Source organism: Mesocricetus auratus, unplaced genomic scaffold (genome assembly GCF_017639785.1).
Source record: "Mesocricetus auratus isolate SY011 unplaced genomic scaffold, BCM_Maur_2.0 Super-Scaffold_100006, whole genome shotgun sequence".
NCBI classification, from domain to species: domain Eukaryota; kingdom Metazoa; phylum Chordata; class Mammalia; order Rodentia; family Cricetidae; genus Mesocricetus; species Mesocricetus auratus.
Window position 1 is genome coordinate 69,023,806 of NW_024429190.1, and position 15,322 is coordinate 69,039,127.

Below are 15,322 nucleotides of genomic sequence, written 5' to 3' on the forward strand. Positions count from 1 at the left end.
ATGTTACGGATCAGGACCTGTGGTTTCTATTATTGTTCTCCCATATTTGTAGAGCTCTAAAGCGTGCAGTCTTTCATGCCAATATCTTACTTAATCCTCATAGCAGTCTTCGAGGTAGGTGGTGTTTCTTTTTCCTCAGATTAATCATATGACAGACTGGTTAACAGAAGAACAGTGTTTTCTCTCTCCCTGATCTTTCTTGTTTTTAAATACTCCATGGATTTTTCAGTTGAGTAAAGTGTGACCCATTTTACTTTTCTAGAACTTAGAATTGTGTAATTTGCATAAGTGATTGATAGACAATTGAAGTAAGCATTTAAAAATAGGGATGCCTACTTAACTGTTGGGCCACAGAGGTGAAAGAGTACTTGGTGTTCTCCCTTTGTTAGTTAGGACTACATCTCCTTTCCTTCTCTATTTGGGGGGGGGGCGCTCTTGGATTTTTGAGATAGGGTCTTATAATGTGCTCCTTGCTGGTGAAACTCATTTTGTAGATGAGCCTGGCTTAGAACTTGCAGTGATCCTCCTGTCTCTGCCTTCTGAGTGCTGAGATTATAAGCATGTGCCACCATGCTCTGCTTTAGATCTCCTGCTATGCGGCAGTTTTGTTCTCTAGAGTATAGATTGTGAACTTGGTGTGGAGTTCTACTGAAAGGTCCCAGGGTGTTTTTTAAACAGTTTACACTTCAGGGAAAAAGCATACTCCTACTAAATACATTTTAAGAACAAACATATCTATGTGTTTAGTTAAAAGCTAGCTATTTCAATAGATCTGGAAAGTAGTAGCATGAGTGCACGAGCGCACGCGTGCACACACACACACAGACACAGACTAGTGTTTGATTTTACTTTTCTGTTTTAGGCTTATCTTTGCTTTAACAATGGATCACTTTTTTCCCCACTTACATTAAGGCAATAGGTTAGAGAAAGTGTTGCACATAATATTTAAACTAAGTGTGACAGGATGATTCATCTCATGCCTTTGTCTGTGTAGTAGATATAATTTTGTTTTGTTTATTGAGGCAGGGTCTTTCTACATAGCTCTGGGTATCCTGGAACTTATTATGTAGACCAAGCCAGCCTTGAACGCAGAGATCTACCTGCCTCTCCTTCCCATTGTGCTGGGATTAAGTATGGACCACCAGGCCAAGTTAGATAAAATTTCTTATGGCTGTAGTTTTGAGTTATAACTTTTAGATATGATTAATTTAATAGTTTCAACAATTTTACTTTACCATTAAAAGCTTTATGTACTACTGCTTAGCTAGTTTGAGGGCATTCCATTAAAGCTTGCAAGTACTAAGATTGGAGAAATGGTTCAGGAGTTAAGAACCTCAGGCCCCAGCCGGGCGGTGGTAGAGCACGCCTTTAATCCCAGCACTCGGGAGGCAGAGGCAGGTGGATCTCTGTGAGTTCGAGACCAGCCTGGTCTACAGAGCGAGTTCCAGGACAGCCTCCAAAGCCAGAGAAACCATCAATGCCCGGCTTTTTGTTTGTTTTTTTAAGGTTGATGATTGTCCTGGTTGGTATTGTGAAGCTTATACAAACCTAGACATGTCTAGAAAGAGTGAACTTGATTGAGAAAATGACTCCATAATCTTGGCCTGTAGAGCCAGGCAGTGGTCAAACACACCTTTAATCCCAGCACTGGGAGTTTGAGGCCAACCTGGTCTGCAAAGTGAGTTCCTGGACAGCCAGGACTATTACACAAAAAATACCATCTTGAAAAAAAAATAAAAGGTTTGCTTGTAGCAAGAATATAGGTGATTGGTATCATTCTTGGTTGGTGATTGATGTGGGAGGGCCCAGCCATTGTGGTGGTGCCACCTTCGGGCAGGTGGTTCTGGAGTGTTTAAGGCAGTGGTGGTTCACTCCTTTAATCCCAGCACTCAGAAAGCAGAGGCAGGTGAATCTGTGAGTTCGAGGCCAGCCTGGTCTACAGTGCAAGTTCCAGGACAGTCAAGGCTATGCAGAGAAACCCTGTCTCAAGAAAAAAAAATTAGGCCGAGCGTTGGTGGCGTACGCCTTTAATCCCAGCACTCGGGAGGCAGAGGCAGGCGGATCTCTGTGAGTTCGAGGCCAGCCTGGTCTATAGAGCGAGTTCCAGGACAGCCTCCAAAGCCACAGAGAAACCCTGTCTCGAAAAACCAAAAAAAAAAAAAAAAAAAAAATTATAAGAAAGAAGGCAGACTAGCAAGCTAGTAAACAGTGTTCTTCCATGCTTCAGGTTCTTGCTCTGAGTTCCTGCCTTGGCTTATGTTCATGATGGACTACAATTTTAAGTTGAAATAAATTCCTTCCTCCCCAAGTTACTTTTGGTCATAGTTTTTTGTTTTGTTTTGTTTTTTTAAGTCACAGCAATAGAAACCCTGGTTTCTAGTCTACTGGTCTTAGATAAGATTATACCACACTAGTTGAATTCAAAATGTAGAGTCAAATTGATAATAGCTACAGAATTTTGTATGCTACAGTTACAGAATAAATCAAGGATACTAGCTATTTCTTGATAGGTTATTCTCTCATGTTTGGTGCAAGCATTGCATTAACCCTTTTATTTGGCCTGCATCTAAAAATTGTATGTGAAAAAGGTCCAAAGCTAGGTAAATATAATCTGTAATGTTTCCCCCCTGAGGCCCCACAAAATGGGGACGACAAGCACTGAGAAGCCTGCGGTGAGAAGCTTCTCTGCTCTTTTGTCAGGACAGTTGCCTCTAGGCTCTTGCTCTCAGCAGATGCCTGTCACCATGTCCCACTCTCCTTCCTGTATTTTGAAAAGCTCACCAAGGCTCAAAGTGTGGCTTAGTAATTTGTAATTAGCTACATAGAAATATTTCAGCATTTAAAAACAAAACTCACAGGCTGGAGAGATAGTTGCTCAGGGGTTAAGAGCATTTGCTGAGCCGGGCGGTGATGGTGCACGCCTTTAATTCCAGCATTCGGGAGGCAGAGAGGCAGATCTCTGTGAGTTTTCTTAGTGGGCATTGAGTTGCTTCTAGTTCATGACTACTGAAATTTGACTAGATCCATTTTTATCAACTTTTTTTTTAAGATTTAAGCTTTTGTGTAGGTTTATTCTGTTGCTGTAACAAACACCACAATCAAAAACACTTAGGGGAGGGGACTTTGGTGCTATAGTGCTGAGTATAGCTGCCTCCCAAAAACACTTAGGGGAGGAAAGAGTTTATTTGGCTTCACTTCCAAGTCACAGTTTATTACTGAAGGAAGTCAGGATGGGAAGTTGAAGCAGAAACTGTGGAAGAATACTCCTTGCTGGTTCCTGCCCGTGCTTAGCTTTTAAAGTACAGCCTGGGACTACCTGCACAGGGGACAATGCCAACCACAGTGGACTGAGGGCCAGGCCTAAACTGCTTTCTGTGACACCCTCCCTCAATCCCCACTCTCATCTTTCATCTCTCGTGCCTACAAAACCAGTACCGTGAAGGGACTCTTAACACCTTGCTGCATTCTGTTGTCAGCTTGAGATGCAGGCAGGGCCTGCCCCCTTGGACCACAGCTTCTAAGTACTGACCCTAAGGAAATACTTGTTGTTCCAATGAAGCAGATTTCAGCTTAGTGAAACTGATCTCTTATCAGTCACAGCTGACGTTTCAGCCCTACCAGACCAGCATGCCATTGCCCAGTGAAGCACAGTAGTTCTGACCTCTTGTTAACCATAGCTAATTATTCAGCCCCAACAGATCAGTACACACAGATTCCTTGGGGGATGGTATTTTTATTATATCTGAATAAATGTTTTGCCTGCATATGTGTATGCCTGATGCTAACAGGGGTGAGAAGAGGACATTGGATCTCCTGGAACTTAGGATCTGGAGTTATGGATAGTTGTGAGCCACCATGTGGGTGCTGAGAACCAAATCTAGGTCCTCTGCAACAGCAACAAGTGCTCTTAACTGCTGAGAATCTCTTGTCCTCTGTAGATTCTTAATTCAAAATGTCACAAACTGCTCCCCTCTGAAACTTCACAGGCCTCCATTGTCTGCCTTTCTTTTCGGCATTTGTATATTTCAACATCCCACAAAAATAAATGGCTTGCTAAGAGTTGGATGACTTTTCCCACTCAAAGTTCCAAAGTCCTCCATAGTCCTCTAAAAAACCAGTCCAAGGCATAAAAGCCATGGTTAGGTTTATTACAGCACCCTACTCTTAGCACTTACTTTTGTTCAAGTTTCATTCAGTTGCTGTAACAAACTCAAGGCCATCATCCTGACTCAGCCTCATGAGTGCACTACCACACAGGTCCATAAAATTTCATCCTTTTTTTCAAGTATCAAATGTTTACTGATAGATACAAGTATATAAAATCAGGGCATGAACATGACTTGATAAATTAAGTAGACTTAATTTCAATACTGTAATAAGAGGGACCAATTCAAATTCTCACCATTTGTTTCACACCCACAAAAAACACTTCAAGGACATTAAAGATCTCTTAAAAACTGATGAGTTTTGTGCAAGTAAACCATGTTTCTTTTAAAAAGACTTGTGCCTTGCTCAGGCTCAAGGATATTAAAATCTAGCACATAAAGCCCATTACTAGAGGTAGAAATACAGGCAATATACTATTACGGCAACAACCATCAATTACAGTTAAGAATTTTTCTGTAACAACCAAATGGATAATCAAATATTGCAATAACTCAGGTATTACTGAGCAAAGTGCATCTCTACAGTATTCAGTGTTGCTATTCAGTTTTCGAACTTAAAGCAGCCTATGGTAATTGGCAGCAAAGAAGATCCTTGCAATAGACTGCCTCTGCTTGAGAACTTAGGATGTAATTATTGCATGCTGCTAATATTCTATTTAAACATTAAGGATACTCCTAAAGTATTTGATGGTAGACTATGATTAAGACATCACATTACAAAAACCTTATGCAAATTTAATCATTTTAATACTAAATATTATAGAGAAATTCAATGCTAAATTCTGCTTTTTTTGCCAAAAACTTTTTGGGTTCTATATGAAGACAATACTGGATGATTGGTTTAATTTTATAATTAAATTACACTAACAAGTAAAAATCAGCATTGAATACTATTTTGAGATATGCTGATTTGGAGATATAATTTATTTAAAATAAAATTTGCTCATAGAAGTTGTGTAGTCTTACAAGTTTAGACAAAAGAATTCGGTAGTGTTTGGGATGTTGCACTGTGGTGGTTAAGTGCTTGCCTGCTGTAAACAAAGCCCTGGTTCCAGACTCTAGCACTGAAAAGAAAAAAACAAAAACAAAAACACAAAACTACCATACTCAAACAGTATTTCTGTCACCCTAAACAATTCCCTTATCCTAATAAAAGTCTAACCTGATGTCTTTGAGGACGTATGAAATCTAACTGGCCTTAAAAGTATGTTTACAAATACAGTTTTCACTCTTAATTGTATTACTGATACCAGCCATACTATTGAATTGTTTACATTCAGAAAAATGATCATATCTGATTAACTCTTCAGTGAAAGGATACTTTAACATAGTGTCATGTTGAAGTACTTCTTTTTTTGAATGTTACAGAAGAAAATTCTGCAAGACAGACTGAAGATTTGGGAAGCCAGTTCACAGAAATTTTCATCAAGCAGCCAGAAAATGTCACTCTCCTGTTGTCTCTGTTGGAGGTAAATAGGGAACCTTGACATTCTGTCGTGTTAATAAGCTGCTTTTGATGATGCCTTTGTGGACGTTACTGAGGAAGTAATGTGTAAATCCTTTAAATGGAGTAAAGTTTGTTGTATCATGCTTTTTGATTGCATGTGAGAGATCCACATGCATGCTATAGGAAATATGTACTCTATTAAAATAATGCATGCATCTTATTTCTAGTTTTGCCAAGTATTTTGTCATTAATGTTTTAGTTGATTAGTCAATTAACATTAACTTATGCTTTTTATTTCTTAAAATTCATTTTTAATGTTCACTGAAATTCCATTTTTCACCTGTAGTGTCTCATTGCTATTACTTGAAAATAATGAACTATAGTTGTTAAACAGTTGACATTCTTCCTTGTAGGAGTTTGATTTCCATGTCCGTTGGCCTGGTGTGAGACTCCTGACTTCTCTTTTAAAACAATTAGGGCCTCCAGTGCAGCAGATTATCTTAGTCAGTCCCATGGGTAAGTGACTTCTCCTGTGTAATCTTGAGTAAAAAATAAGGATCACGTCCTAGAAGTGGCTCAAGTGGTACCTTAATAAATAGTCATTTAAATCATTGTTTGCAGCTGGGCGTTGGTGGCACATGCCTTTAATCCCAGCACTCGGGAGGCAGAGGCAGGCGGATCTCTGTGATCAAAGCCAGCCTGGTCTACAGAACGAGGTCCAGGACAGCCTTGAAAGCAATAAAGAGAAACCCTGTCTCAGGAAAAAAAATCACTGTTTGCATTTTTAGTCTGCCTGTATTTTTCTCACGGTTGTGTATTCTAGGTGTTTCAAGACTGATGGACTTACTGGCAGATTCCAGAGAAATTATACGTAATGATGTAAGTTCAATTTGGGAGGGGGGAACCACATGATGCTTATTTTCTCTCCTTGCAAATGAAATCCTTTTTCACCCTTATAAGTTAAGAAAAGTTAGTTTTGGAAAATTGGGGTGATGGCCAATCATTTAGACCTTTTAAACTTAGGTAATTTTTTTGGCCTTCTGCCAATGGAATATTAGAGTTAGACAAACCATTTTGCTGTTCAAATTTACTACTTCTGTATGTTTAAGTTTTCTTCCATGGTTTTCTTCCATGTTGACATAGAACTCCACCTCAGAGATTGTCTTCTGAGGCATTAAATGGTTCTAAGTTAACAAAATGTTGCACTCTGCCTCCTCATTCTTACTTCCTCGAGTATATGTCCAAAGGGTTTTTACTGATAATCTCTTTAACTCTAGAGTATGACTATTGTGTAGTCATTTTCCATTCTAGTGTGTACTTTGATATTTGCATATGATTAATGCAAAGCTAAAACAGGACTAAACCAAACCCTTGACTTGTGGTCCATGTGATATGTGGTGTACACACACACACACTTTATTTATTTGTTTGTTTGTTTATTGAGACAGGGTTTCCTGGAACTTGCTCTGTAGACCAGGCTGCCCTCAAACTCAGAAATCCCTGCGTCTGCCTCCCAAGCACTGGAATTAAAGGTGTGCGCCACCATCACCCAGCTTATTATAATGTATATAGCAATATATATCTTATAATAAATATATATATTTTTAAACTTAACATTTAAAATTTTGTTGTAGTTGGGCTAGAGATGACTCAGCAGTTAAGAGTACTTTCTGCTTTTGAGTAGGATTCAGGTTCAGTTCCTAGCACCAGAAGACAACTCATATCCGTCTGTAACGTCAGTTCCAGGGCATTCAGCACTTCTGAGAGTCAGACAAACACTCATACACACAAAATAAAAACATAAATTCTGTAGTGTGTATGGCAAAGCAGTATTATAGATAGTAAATTGCTATAATATAACTTACAGGAAATCTTTATTCAATGTTTAAATAGTTTTACAGTTTTTTGTTTGTTTGTTTGTCTTGACACAGAATCTCACTCTGTAGCCCAACCTGGGTTTAACATTTGAGACTCCCTCCTGCATGCTAGCATTACAGACATATGTTTCTGTACCTGCTTTACATTTTTTAGAACTATCTTATTTAAATGAACATCCGTCTACTAGGAATAATTTGGGATGCTTTTCCATAACTAAAATGTAACTATAGGGGCTAGAGATGTGGCTCAACAATTAAGAGTATTTACTTCTGTTACAGAGGACCAGGGTTTGGTTCCCAGTCCCCCAGTCAATAGGCTTATCATAACCATATAATTCTGCTTCCAATAAATCAGATGCTGTCTCTGGCCTCCACAGGTGCTTGTATGATATGTATACAGACAAACAGAGATACACATACATAGTCACATAAATAGATTTTTATATTTTAAATAAAATACGACTATGTACCTTAAACTCAAGGTTTCTTTTCAGCCCCCATTTTAAATAAGAGGCTGTTGAACATTCAACTGAAGACATTCTCTTTCGCTAAGCCTTTGTTCATATGATCAGAATTTGTTTCGATTTTCAGATATAAAATTGCTTTTGAACAGATGCCTATCTTGATTCTTTAGTTCTTTCTTAGAGCATATATTCATTGTACAAAATAAAAGTATTCTATTTTCATGCCGCTTTGATCTTGTATTGCTGTGAAGAGACACTGTGACCTTAGCAGCTTTCATAAAGGAAAACATTTAGTTTCATAGGTTTAGTCCATTATCTTCATGGTGGTGTGCAGACAGACATGGTGCTGGAGAAGGAGCTGAGAATCCTGCATCTTGATCCACAGGCAGCAGAGCAGCTGTGCCACTGGGTCTAGCTTTAGCATATGTAAGACCTCAAAGCCTGCCCCCACCCACAGTGACAAACTTCCTCCAAGGCCACACCTACTTCAGCAAAACCATACCTCCTAATAGTAACATCCCAGTGGGGACCATTTTCTTTCAAGCCACCACAAATCTGTTCTACCCAGTACCCTCTGTGACCCCACTCCCATCATGATTTAAATCTATTTTTCTCTAACTTTTGCTCTTTTTCTATCTCCTGTCTTTGATTTTTGAACAATTAGGGTGGTTGTCTCTGTTGACTTTTGTTAATTTTATGACTAGTGATTAAGTTTTATTTTTGTTGTAACATTTAACATCTTGGTTTTATGTTTTATACCTGTATTTTTTTATTTCAATTGACTTATTTAGCATAAGAGGAAAATAATCTGCTAATAATCCATTCCTACTACTCCTGAGGCATGACTTTTCATTTCTTTTTCTGTTGATTTAAAAATCACGTTGTGAGAATTTGGGGCCAGGCATTGTCAACAAGAATTCCTGAACTCTGTAGAAGTCTGTTAGAATGTGGTAGAATTGAATGATTTGTATTGTTATGATTTTAAGAAGTCTAAGTCTGAGAGCGATTACTCTTAGCTTATAGAAACTGCACAGTGATGCATAAGTATGAAGTAATTGCATTTTTACCATATACAGTAAAAAGAACTTGTTAGATATGTACTTTTTTTGCTTTTTGTTTTTTTGTTTGTTTTTCGAGACAGGGTTTCTCTGTGGCTTTGGAGGCTGTCCTGGAGCTAGCTCTTGTAGACCAGGCTGGTCTCGAACTCACAGAGATCCGCCTGACTCTGCCTCTCGAGTGCTGGGATTAAAGGTGTGTGCCACCAATGCCAAGCTAGATATGTACTCTTACCAAGGTTCTGTCCTTGTGTGATCTTGACCTTCAGAAAAGTAAATTGTTGAAACTGTCTCTGCTCTCTACATCCTTCTGTATATATAGAAAGTGAAGCAGTTGGACTTGTAAAATCCTGTTTTTATAGGCTTCAGTGATCCTAAAGTAATTTTTAGGTGTCCAGTTAAGTTCGTACTCAATTGAAATGCTGTCTTTGTTCTCCGTAAGGGGGTCTTACTGCTGCAGGCATTAACAAGGAGCAATGGAGCAATCCAGAAAATTGTGGCTTTTGAAAATGCTTTTGAGAGGCTACTGGACATCATTACGGATGAGGGGAACAGTGACGGAGGTAAGAGTAAGAGACTGTCTGAAGATTGCCTTATGATCCCTCACCGTTGTGGTAGTCACCATGTATCTGATGAGTTGTTTAAAAATTGTGTGTGGTCCAGTGGGTGGGGGAGCAGGAGGAGGGCTGCACCTGTGTATGGAGGTTAGAGGACAACTTTGTGGAGTAGTTTCTCTTCTTGCAGCTTCAGGTGGGACCCAGGGATGAATGCAGGCTGCAGGATTGCTGAGCAGGCACTTGTACCCACTGTGTCATCCATCATATTGGCACCTGACAAATTCTTACAGACTTTGTTTTCCTGAAATGGTCTTAGTATGCCAGTGTGCTCCACACATCCTAGTTCACCCTAGTAAATGTATGGGACCCTTCCCTACTCCCAAGAACATCTGTGCCTCATGGATGGAGCTGCAAAGAGGGTGTTGTTCACTTGCCCTCCTAAGTGCAGAGTGGCCTTCTAGCCTTAAAATGGAGTCAAAGACCGCTTTAAAATGGAGTCTCTCTGGGCAAGGCACAGCACTGTTCTTTACAGAATGGAAGAACTTAAGGAAGGAACACGCTTGACCTCAGACATTTCTAAACCATCAGTATCTTATTCATTAGATCAAGCTGCCCTTTATAAGCATGATCCTTAAGAGGAAAAAAAAACCTGATGAATGGGACTTTATTAAAATTGGAAAGTTGTAAGCTGGGCTCAGTGGTGCATATCTTTAATCCCAGCACTCAGAAGGCATAGGCAGGCTGATCTCTGTGAGTTCAAGGTCAGACTGGTCTACAGAATGAGTTCCAGGATAGCCAGGACTGCTACACAGAGAAGTCCTATCTCAAAAAACCATGAAACTCCGGAGGCAGAGGCAGGCGGATCTCTGGGAGTTTGAGGCCAGACTGGTCTTCAAAGTGAGTTCCAGGACAGTCTCCAGACCTGCAGAAAAACCCTGCCTTGAAGAAAAAAAAAAAAAAACAACATAAAACCAAAACAAAAGAAAAATTTGCTAAGTTGTGTTCTACAAAAGACACTATTAATTGAATTCACTAACATGGCATGGACTGGAAGAAAATATTAAAACCTGTATCTGAAAAAGGACTTGAAAACTAAATAGTGAAAAGAAAAGCAAATTTAAAAGTTGTCAAATGATGTGAACGGATTACTCATTAAAGAAGAGGTTATAGTTTGCAGTAACATACAGATAAATGCTCAGCATCACATCTTTAGGCAATTGCAATAGAAATGGTGAGACACAACTGCATAGCATTGCAGTGGTGAACACCCAGTAGTCTAACTCTCCTATATGCTGGTTAGGGTATGGAAAGACAAAGGCATTGTTGATAGGAATGCAACCAGTGTACACTGGCAGTTTCTTACAAAGTTAAATACAATCTTGCTGTGTGATCTAATAGTAATGCTGCTTCATATTTATCCAATTTATGTTAAAACTTATATCCACACAAGAAACCTAGACTTGAATGTTCATAGACACTTTATTCCTATTGCTAAAACAGGATTCCTTGAGTAGGTGAATGGATAAATGCTAATGGGTTCAGAAAATTGGATCTTACTTCCCAATAAAAGGAGTTGCCAAGCTTCAGAAAGCCATTGGGGAACCTTAAGTACATGCTGCTGAGTGACTCCAGTTTAGCTACTTTCTTGGAAAGAGTGTAGAGGCAGTTGGCTGGGATCTGGATAGGGGAAAGCTGATGAACAGGGTAGTTCCAATGATGAGACTGTTCTGTTTGGTGCTGGATTGGCAAACTCTCAGATTCTCCAGTCAAAACTGTTTTTGCAGCATGAAGAGTGAACTGTGATCTTCAGCACTGAGCGCCAGTATTGATCCTCCCTTGTAACAAATGCTCCACACTAACGATGGTGATAACGAGGGAGGGACTAAGGAGGAGAGCAGGTGGAAGCTGCTTGTTGTCCTGGCTCTCTAAGCCTGCTCTAAGGAGCGGCTTTGTACATCTCTGTATTCAGTGTGGTTAGTGCCACAGCACATGGGTGGGAATCAGAGGACAGCTTGTAGGAGTTGTCTCTCTTTCCACCATGCGGGCCCTGGGGCAGGTCATCAGGCTTATCAGCAAGTACATTTACCCCACAGAACATACATCTAGCAGGACCAAAGGGAGGGTGTGTGTGTGTGTGTGTGTGTGTGTGTGTGTGTGTGTGTGTGTGTGTGTGTGTACGTATGTACTAGGGCCTAAAGCAGTGAGCACCTTGTACACTCCAGGAACCCTTGATTGTTTAGCACTTGGTTAGTCAGCAGGAAGGTTTTCACTGAGATAATAACAGAAGCTGTAGTGTGAGTGGAACTGCACATGATAGTGCTATTTGTAAGCAAAGTAGGAGAAGGACGAAACAGTGGAGGAAAAATAACCTGAGTGGCCAGATTGAAAAAGAGACAGGGACAAGTGCCAGTCAGATAGGTCTCAGAGGTCACATAAGGTGTAATGGAGTCAGTCAATAAATATTTAATACTGTGCTGTTTTGTATGTATCTGAAGTCTTGTTTCTTTCTTTTTTTTTTTTTGAGACAGGGTTTCTCTGTGGCTTTGGAGGCTGTCCTGGAACGAGCTCTCGTAGACCAGGCTGGTCTCAAACTCACAGAGATCCACCTGCCTCTGCCTCTGAGTACTGGGATTAAAGGTGTGCGCCACCAATTCTCAGCTGAAGTCTTGTTTCTTGTCTCTGCCAGGAATGCAGAGATACATATAGGACATTGACAAACTCCTGTGTTCGTGAATTATAATGTAGTGGAAAGAACAAGTTTCTAGAAGGCTGTGTATGGCAGTCTAACCTAGTCCCTGGGTCTTGACCATCAGTACTGAGTACTTGGTATTTAAGCTTGTGTGTGAATGTGAAAGATGACTTTCTACAGTGGGTTGGACATGAGTCAAGAAGTCTCTGTGGGTTGAACAAGAGTGCACAGACAGAGGCAGGCAGAAGGCAGGGGTCACAACAGGCCGCCTGCTGTGCCATACTGACCATGGGGATGCACACTTTAGAACATTGGGTTGACATGTCATCAGCCTTAATGCCGCCATTTTACGTTCTTTTCCCAGGTATAGTAGTAGAAGATTGTTTGATCTTACTTCAAAACTTGTTAAAAAACAACAATTCCAATCAGAACTTTTTTAAGGAAGGCTCATATATTCAACGTATGAAACCTTGGTTTGAAGTTGGAGATGAAAATTCTGGTTGGTCAGCACAAAAAGTGACCAATCTACATTTGATGCTACAGGTATGTGGTCCTTTGACATCACTGTGATAGAATTTTATCAGGGATCCTTTCAGTGAAAATAAAATTGCTACCGTTTGCTAAACCCGGGGTTTCAGTTGCTTTAAGGGGAGAGGTAAACCTTTTTTTAATTATTATTAAAAAAAAATCTTATTTTACATACCAATCCCAGTCTGTCCTTCCCCCAGCTCAACCTTCCTGGCCCCTCATGTTCTCCTCCCCCTCTCCTTCTCCCCTCCCTACTTTCCTACTACCCTCCTCCCTCCCCCCCACTCCTGATTTACTCAAGAGCTTGTCTATTCCCCCTTAAACCTTTTTTAATAATTTAAAAAAATAATATACTCATTGTATATAGTAATGTCTTTACAAAAGCATTTTCATTAATTTTATTTAGTAGTGTACTATGCTTGATTAAGCATCTTGCTACATCTTGTGGAAGGGAGGTCAGTTAGAGGACAACTTGAGGGAGACAGTCTTTTTCTACCATGTGATTCCCATGTAGGGTAATTTTATTTACTCAGGTTATCAGGAACCCTTCCCACTTGCAACTATGAAGACATTTCTATAAAAGTGTATGTTACATACTGATCACATGCTTGCCCTGTATACCCCTACTCTCTCTCTTTCACCGTCCCCTGTTGTTCTATAGATAGTATTTATGTATACATCTAAAAACCACAAATGACAAAAAATGTTTGACATTAGCCTTTTCTGTGACTGACCTATTCACTTAGTATGGTTATCTCTAATTGCATTCATGTTCTTACAAACAAATAACATTATTTTTTAAGTTTTATTTTCATTTATATCTCTGTATGTGCCTGAGTGAATGTATGCCACTTGTGTGTGGAGCCCATGAAGGCTAAAATAAAGTGTTGGAGACCTTGGAGCTGGAGTTACAGGGAATTGGGAGTCACCACAGATTCAAAGGCTGAGAACCAAACTTGTCCTCTGCTCTTAACCACTGAACTATCTCTTGGTTCCTGTAGCCTCATACTTTATTGTTGGAAAAAAAACTGTTTTGTATATGTATCAAATTTTTATTCATTCCTCTGTTGCTGGACACTTGTGTTGGTCCATACTTAGCTGCTGTGAATGGTGTTGCAATGAACACTGATGCATGAATGTTCTGTGATAGGTAGGCTTGAGTCCTTTGGTCCTGGAGTGCTGTACTGTGTTATGTCTTAGAGAACCATGTAAAGAATCTTTTTGAGGGGCTGGAGAGCTGGCTCAGTGGTTAAAACATTTCCTGTTCTTCCAGAGGATCCCAGCTTGGTTCCAGTATTTATATTAGGAAGCACACATTTGCTCATAACTCCTGTTTCAAGGGATCTGATGCCCTCTTCTGGCTTCTTCACACACCAACACACACATGGCCTATTCATTCATATAGCCCCCTCCCTCCCCACATAATGAAAATTTAAAAGTAGGGTTTGGGGATTTAGCTCCGAGGTAGAGTACTTGCCTAGCAAGCATAAGTCTCTGAGTTGGGTCCTCCGGACCAATAAGAAAATTAAGGAAAAAAAAATAAAGTTAGGTCTCTCTTAACATTTTATCATAGCACCTTCTCTTTCTGACTCTCAGTCCTGTTCCTCCCAATTTACTTAACACCAGAAAAAAAAGAAAGAAAGAAAATTTTACAGTTATTTTTAAGAGAGGTCAAAGTATGGTGGTGCACACTTTTAATTCCAGCGCTTGTAAGGCAGAGGCAGGCAGATCTCTGTGAGTTCAAGGTCAGCATGGTCTACAGAGTGAGTTCCAGGACAGCCAGCGCTACACAGGGAAACCCTGTCTGGAAAAACAAAACAAGCGGATAAACTTGCCTTGCGTTCCTCACTGAAATGTCACTTTCACATGCTTAGTGATGACCATGGACTTCAAGGCAAAGGAACTGAAATTCTGTCATAGTATTTTCTCCACCTCAGAGATGGAGTAGTTAAGGTCATGACTTTGCAGCCACAGTTGGTCTTTCTAAAGCACCTGCAGTCTGTCTGTCTGTCTGTCTGTCTCCCTCTCCCTCCCTCCCCCTCCTTCTCTCCCTCCTCACTATGTGGGCCTGGCCTGACTAAGATTGAAAGTGTGCCACCACACATAACAAAACATCACTTTCAAGTTTTTTTTGTTTTTTGTTTTTGGTTTTTCGAGACTGTTTCTCTGTGTCTTTGGAGGCTGTCCTGGAACTAGCTTTTGTAGACCAGGCAGAGATCTGCCTGCTTCTGCCTCCCAGGAGCTGGGATTAAAGGCATGCGCCACCACCTCCCGGCCTCAAACTTTTTTTTTTTTAATTAGTTCATTGTGCCTCTGCCCTTCCCCAAAAGTCCTCTTTATCAGGGGAAAAGCATCTATGATAGTCCTGTCTATAGTAATGCTAGTGTTTTAGCTGATTACTTCAGCATATCTCCTATGAAGTCATAGATGGCATTCATCTGACACTTTCATTAGCTAAGTTTTGTCATAAATATTATGTTAGGTATAGACAATTTTTGCATATAAAACATGACTAATTTGTAAAAATGTAAGCCATTGT

General features: G+C 40.0%; 1 protein-coding gene across 4 annotated transcripts in view; it reads left to right on the forward strand.

Moving 5' to 3' along the window:
* Uso1 (USO1 vesicle transport factor) overlaps positions 1-15,322 on the forward strand; it is a 61,043-nt gene that overhangs the window by 20,905 nt on the left and 24,816 nt on the right. For all 4 annotated transcript variants that reach the window (XM_040747398.1, XM_040747399.1, XM_013112023.3 and 1 more), the window contains 5 exons: positions 5,535-5,635; positions 6,027-6,129; positions 6,437-6,492; positions 9,452-9,572; positions 12,620-12,798. In XM_040747398.1, coding sequence (XP_040603332.1) covers positions 5,535-5,635; positions 6,027-6,129; positions 6,437-6,492; positions 9,452-9,572; positions 12,620-12,798 — 560 coding nt within the window. The remainder of the gene's footprint in view (positions 1-5,534; positions 5,636-6,026; positions 6,130-6,436; positions 6,493-9,451; positions 9,573-12,619; positions 12,799-15,322) is intronic.